Genomic DNA, 6,578 nt, shown 5'->3' on the forward strand with positions numbered 1-6,578 from the left:
GTAAAGCCTTTTGCATTCCTTTCCATTGTCATTACATACTTTATTTTACACCCAGCGATGTCATCACTGGCTCTCTATGCTTCTCTATGCATTGCTGGCAGATCATGGCTGGTGGGAGGGGCCTGTATATAGAAAACAGCACAGCACCCTGCCTCAGTACTCCTCTCAAGAGCCCTCAGCCCCCGATACAGGCAGTGGATACAAGGATGGAGGTCAGATAGAAGACTGAAGGGAAGGACGGAGGTCAGATAGAAGACTGAAGGGGAGGATGGAGGTCAGATAGAAGACTGAAGGGGAGGACGGAGGTCAGATAGAAGACTGAAGGGAAGGACGGGGGTAAGATAGAAGACTGAAGGGGAGGACGGAGGTCAGATAGAAGACTGAAGGGAAGGACGGGGGTAAGATAGAAGACTGAAGGGGAGGACGGAGGTCAGATAGAAGACTGAAGGGAAGGACGGGGGTAAGATAGAAGACTGAAGGGGAGGACGGAGGTCAGATAGAAGACTGAAGGGAAGGACGGGGGTAAGATAGAAGACTGAAGGGGAGGACGGAGGTCAGATAGAAGACTGAAGGGAAGGACGGGGGTAAGATAGAAGACTGAAGGGGAGGACGGAGGTCAGATAGAAGACTGAAGGGAAGGACGGGGGTAAGATAGAAGACTGAAGGGGAGGACGGAGGTCAGATAGAAGACTGAAGGGAAGGACGGGGGTAAGATAGAAGACTGAAGGGGAGGACGGAGGTCAGATAGAAGACTGAAGGGAAGGACGGGGGTAAGATAGAAGACTGAAGGGGAGGACGGAGGTCAGATAGAAGACTGAAGGGAAGGACGGGGGTAAGATAGAAGACTGAAGGGGAGGACGGAGGTCAGATAGAAGACTGAAGGGAAGGACGGGGGTAAGATAGAAGACTGAAGGGGAGGACGGAGGTCAGATAGAAGACTGAAGGGAAGGACGGGGGTAAGATAGAAGACTGAAGGGGAGGACGGAGGTCAGATAGAAGACTGAAGGGAAGGACGGGGGTAAGATAGAAGACTGAAGGGGAGGACGGAGGTCAGATAGAAGACTGAAGGGAAGGACGGGGGTAAGATAGAAGACTGAAGGGGAGGACGGAGGTCAGATAGAAGACTGAAGGGAAGGACGGGGGTAAGATAGAAGACTGAAGGGGAGGACGGAGGTCAGATAGAAGACTGAAGGGAAGGACGGGGGTAAGATAGAAGACTGAAGGGGAGGACGGAGGTCAGATAGAAGACTGAAGGGAAGGACGGGGGTAAGATAGAAGACTGAAGGGGAGGACGGAGGTCAGATATACGACTGAAGGGGAGGACGGAGGTCAGGTAGAAGTTTGAAGGGGGGTGCGGCTCCCACTGGATGACACCATCAGAGTGGATCATTTTGGTGTCACCCCCTCTGAAACATTGGGCATTGGGTCATGGACCGAGAGCCTGACAGCTGCATGAAAGAGGAGGGGACCCGGCAGCATACTTTATCCCGCTGGAAGAACATCCCCTTTTCTCATTGCCGGCGTCCCTCCCCAAGATGACCGCCAGCAATGAAGTAAACGCGATGTCATTACATGCATGCGTAATGAAGTCACGTGTATACGTAACAACAAGCAGCGCACCGGGTGACACACGGCCTAGTGATGCCGCTGCCACATATTGCAGTTGAAATTCCAATTCATCCCAATGGTGTTCAGTAGGGTTGAGGTCAGGGCTCTGTGGAGGACACTCAAGTTCCTCCACACTAAGCTGGTAACACCATGTCTTTATGGAGATGGCTTTGTACACAGGGGACAGTCATGGTGGAACAGAAAAGGGTCTTCACTAAACTGTGACCACAAGGCTGGAAGAGCCCAATTGTCTCCAATGTCTTGGAGAGATCCTCCATCATACAAAGACATTGTAGACAGTTGGGCTCTTCCATCCTTGTGGTCACAGTTTGGTGAAGACCCTTTTCTGTTCCACCATGACTGCCCCCTGTGTACAAACATTAGCGTAAGAACCGCCATAGTGGCTCACACAGTTGCTATGGGGCCCGGGGTAGAGGGGGGCTTGGTTAGGAGGTCGGGGATCAGCACCCGAGGAGATTGAGGCTGAGGCCTGGTGGCAGCTGTGGAGAAGGAGGCTCGGAGCCCGGCGGCAGTGGTGGAGGAGGCCGGGGCCCAGCAGCCGTGGAGGAGCAAGGAGCCGGGCGGTGGAGGTGGAGGAGTAAGAGGCCATGAGGCTGAGGAGGCCGGGGGCCCAGCAGCGGTCTGCTGACAGGTAAGAGGAGTGCAGTGTGCAGGGAAAGGAACCCCGACCAACCCACCTGAGACCCTGCAGAGCCAACCATAGAGGGTCTCTGGTGGGCTCTGTGGGGTTTCACATGGGGGTCTTAGCGTGGGTACTCTCAGTTGGGCTGTGCAGGATCTTAGGTGGGCTCTGTGGAGTCTCTGGTGGGCTGTGCAGGGTCTCTGGTATGTGCGGGGTCTCAGGTGGGCTCTGCAGAGTCTCTGGTGGGCTGTGCAGGGTCCCTGGTATGTGCGGGGTCTCAGGTGGGCTCTGCAGAGTCCCTGGTGGGCTATGCAGGGATGCTGGTATGTGCGGAGTCTCAGGTGGGCTCTGCAGAGTCCCTGGTGGGCTGTGCAGGGTCTCTGGTATGTGCGGGGTCTCAGGTGGGCTATGTGGAGTCTCTGGTGGGCTGTGCAGGGTGTCTGGTATGTGGGGGGTCTCTGGTGGGCTGTGCATGGTCTCTGGTATGTGCGGGGTCTCAGGTGGACTCTGCGGAGTCTCTGGTGGGCTGTGCAGGGTCTCTGGTATATGCGGGGTCTCAGGTGGGCTCTGCGGAGTCTCTGGTAGGCTGTGCAGGGTCTCAGGTGGGCGCTGCGGAGTCTCTGGTGGGCTGTGCAGGGTCTCTGGTATGTGCGGGGTCTCAGGGGGGCTCTGCAGGGTCTCTGGTGGGCTGTGCAGGGTCTCTGGTGGTCTTGGAATGGGATGTCCATCAAGCTTATATAGGTGTGATGTGAGGGTCAGGTGACCACAGGCTTTTGGCCATACAATGTATTGAAGTAACGGGACCCAAAATTCCGCTTCATCCCCTCACACCAGGTTAACCCTTTCCATTCCCTATATACCTTGTCATTACTGGAAGTCTCCCTGGCCGCCCTGTGTGTGGGGATCAGTGCCAGGAGCTCCCGTCTCCCGCACTACGCAAGCTGCGCTCTGATGTCGGCGCCAGAAGCGAGTGATGTGCGTTGTTGGGACTTGTTCTATTAGAGGAGGAAGCTTGTCCTCGGCTGATGTGCGTTGTTCGTAGGGTGAATTGCACAATGGAGGAACATCTCATTGTATCTTCTCCAGAAACCCTCCAGGATGTCGCTCCGCGTGGTGCCCAGAAATGTGTGTCGTATGGTTGGTGCCGTCCTTCTAGAGAGAAAAGCAAATGCAGGCAATGTCAGGAAAGGAAGGGGGAGGGAGGGGGCTGTGTATAAAAATACATCTGATGGGACTTCCAGCTCAGTGATGCTTTTTCAGCCATTTTTGTTTATTGTCACCTGGTGATCCTGCCAGTAACACACTTCCTGTCCCAGGGTGACAACACTCACTTCATGCACTGTATCTATGGAGGAGAAGCGTTGTCACCGTAGGCTGGACAAACATGCACGCATTTCTTTCACTCCTTTATCTGTGGTCACCTGTGTGGGGGGAATAAGAAGATCAATGAAGACAACATGGAAGGGACATGACGGTACTCTGGTCCCCTGTCTCACCCTTGTCCCCAGCATCCCCAAATGAAGTGCCCCCTGCCCCATCCTTGTCCCTAGCATGCCTTGAAGAGATACCCCATGTCCTATCCTTATCCCCAGCATCCCTTGTTGTGTTCCCTGCCCCACCCTTGATGTGTCCCCTGTCCCATCCTTGTCCCCAGCATCCCTTGATGTGTCCCCTGCCCCATCCTTGTCTCCAGCATCCCTTGATAAAGTGTCGCCTGCCCCATCTTTGTCCCCAGCATCCCTTGATGTGTCCCCTGCCCCATCCTTGTCTCCAGCATCCCTTGATAAAGTGTCGCCTGCCCCATCTTTGTCCCCAGCATCCCTTGATGTGTCCCCTGCCCCATCCTTGTCCCCATCATCCCTTGATGTGTCCCCTCTCCAAACCTTGTCCCCTGATGAGGTGTCCCCTGTGTCCTATCCTTGTCCCCAGCATCCCTGCCCTATCCTTGTCCCCAGCATCATTGCCCCATCCTTGTCCCCAGCATCCCTTGATGTGTCCCATGCCCCATCCTTGTCCCCATCTTCCCTTGATGTGTCCCCTGCCCCATCCTTGTCCCCAGCATCCCCTGATGTGTCCCCTGCCCCAATCTTGCACACTCAGCTCGCTGCGCACCCCGCCCACCCTTCCTGGCTGTGGGCGGGACTGAAGGGGGGGAGTGGGCGGAGCCGGGAGCCCATTCTGTGCCATGTCTTCATTTCCCTGGGTGTGGTCACCGCTTAGAGCTTAGTGTTCCGTTATCGGAGGAATCCCATTGCGGAGAGATCGCTGATCCCGGCACATCCCGCCTTCATCTGTATGGAGAGGAGCCCATAGACCCCCAGGACACACACACCGACCCGAATCGCCCGACAACATGCCCAAAACTGTAAGTTTCCGCTTCTCCCTCCAAAAAACTTTTTCCTGCTTGTCCCCCCATAGATCTACGCAGCCCCGTCCTATGGGAGGGGAGGGGAGGGGGGCCACATGAGGCTCGGAGACCAGCACACACAGAGGGGTCCTTATTTCCCAAAAAGTTAAGGTTTGAAAATGACAGTCACGTGCCTTTTTAAAATAACGATCCTTATCCCTGCGTTTACCATTCGATAAAATAAAGTGACTAAAAGTGACCCGGTCACATTGGGGTCAGAGAAGCCTTCCTGGTGTTAGAATGTCGCCCACAGAAGCTGTAGAGGTAAAAAAAAAAGTGGGGGGCCGGTAGCGTCAATTTAAATCTTTGTGCCCTGAGCCTATGTGATGAATCACGGATATGATACTGGGTTCTGTGCGGCATGCTTCCGGTTGTGGCCACCGTTCCCTCCCTCCTGGGGCGCCCTGAGCTCCCAGTTCAAGTCCTGAGTCATTGCCGGCATCATGGGGGTGCAGAATAGGCCCTCGGGATGGGTGTTTTGTATAGCGGTGGGTGCCGGGGGGGGGGGGCTTAAAAAGTTCTGAAATTCAGCTCGGCAAGTGCTTAGACGGTTTTTCATCCATGGCAGCCTTTAAGAAAAGGTTCACTTCAAAATAGATGGAAGCCACGGTTCCATGATGAGCATGTGGATCTCATGCAGCCTCCTTCCTGCTATGGCGGCGTGGCATGTCTCAAGGACGGGTTTACTGAGTGTGACAACGGTCTACCATGCCTGTGTGATGTGCGCTGAAATGGCCACTTGTAGTCTGTTATTGGACAGGGTGACAACGCCTGAGCACATTTGGGAGGGGAGGACCGAGTGTTGTCACCCTATAACAAGGACCTGGTGGGATCTTCACTGCACGACCTTCGTCACTCCATTCATTCCTATGGCAGGGGCTACTATCTATTGTATAGGTCTGTGCAGGGGTGGACTCATCATTTGTGCATACTGTGGCCCCCCTGGGTTCTAGGGGCCCATTTATACCAGATGTGGGTCAGATGTGGGGGGGGGGGTCTGGGATGTGTAGACGCTGCTCTGTTCTAGGGTGCTAACTTTGTGAATTGAGCCTCTAGTCCATCCTTACCCCTCCCCGAAAGTCCTGGAGAGTGTCCGCTGGCTACTTAAAGTGACTCTGTCATGAGTATGGGGGCCGCCATTGCTCGGCTCGAGGTCACAGCATTGAAGCTGCAGCATCAGCATGATAGCCAGGGATCCAACGGGGGGCAAAGCATTGAAGCTGCAGCATCAGCATGACAGGGAGCTAACAGAGATCACAGCTTTGAAGCATCAGCATGACAGCCAGGGATCCAACACGGGTCATAGCGTTGAAGCTGCAGCACCTGCATGACAGCCAGGGATCCAACACGGGTCATAGCGTTGAAGCTGCAGCACCTGCATGACAGATATGGATCTAACACGGGTCATAGCGTTGAAGCTGCAGCACCTGCATGACAGATATGGATCTAACACGGGTCATAGCGTTGAAGCTGCAGCACCTGCATGACAGCCAGGGATCTAACACGGGTCCTGGCATTGAAGCTGCAGCATCAGCATGACAGCCAGGGATCTCACACGCGTCATAGCATTGAAGCTGCAGCACCTGCATGACGGATATGGATCTAACATGCGTCATAGCATTGAAGCTGCAGCACCAGCATGACAGCCAGGGATCTAACACGGGTCATAGCATTGAAGCTGCAGCATCGGCATGACAGCCAGGGACTGAACATTTCTCGGAGCACAGCTCAGCAATGGCGGCCCCCATCTTCCTCCTCTGATGACGGAGTCACTTGAAATGTAAGATGTCTCTGTGCAGGAAATGGTGTCTGTTCTGTTACAATGTTCCCATTATCAGCGCCGTGCTGACAAGTCTGACGTCTCCGCGTCGGGTTGAGATCATTTCGCTGGGTGACATTTTTTTTGGAGTTCTTCCCCTA

At 54.6% G+C, this 6,578-nt stretch overlaps 1 protein-coding gene across 1 annotated transcript in view; it reads left to right on the forward strand.

Annotated features, from left to right (window-relative positions):
• The first annotated feature begins 4,534 nt into the window (after positions 1-4,534).
• LOC108793345 (moesin) overlaps positions 4,535-6,578 on the forward strand; it is a 59,751-nt gene continuing 57,707 nt past the window's right edge. The window contains exon 1 of the mRNA XM_018564258.1: positions 4,535-4,616. Within this exon, the coding sequence (XP_018419760.1) occupies positions 4,605-4,616 (12 nt within the window). The 5' untranslated portion in view covers positions 4,535-4,604. The remainder of the gene's footprint in view (positions 4,617-6,578) is intronic.

Source organism: Nanorana parkeri, unplaced genomic scaffold (genome assembly GCF_000935625.1).
Source record: "Nanorana parkeri isolate BGI_ZX_2015 unplaced genomic scaffold, ASM93562v1 scaffold740, whole genome shotgun sequence".
NCBI lineage: Eukaryota > Metazoa > Chordata > Amphibia > Anura > Dicroglossidae > Nanorana > Nanorana parkeri.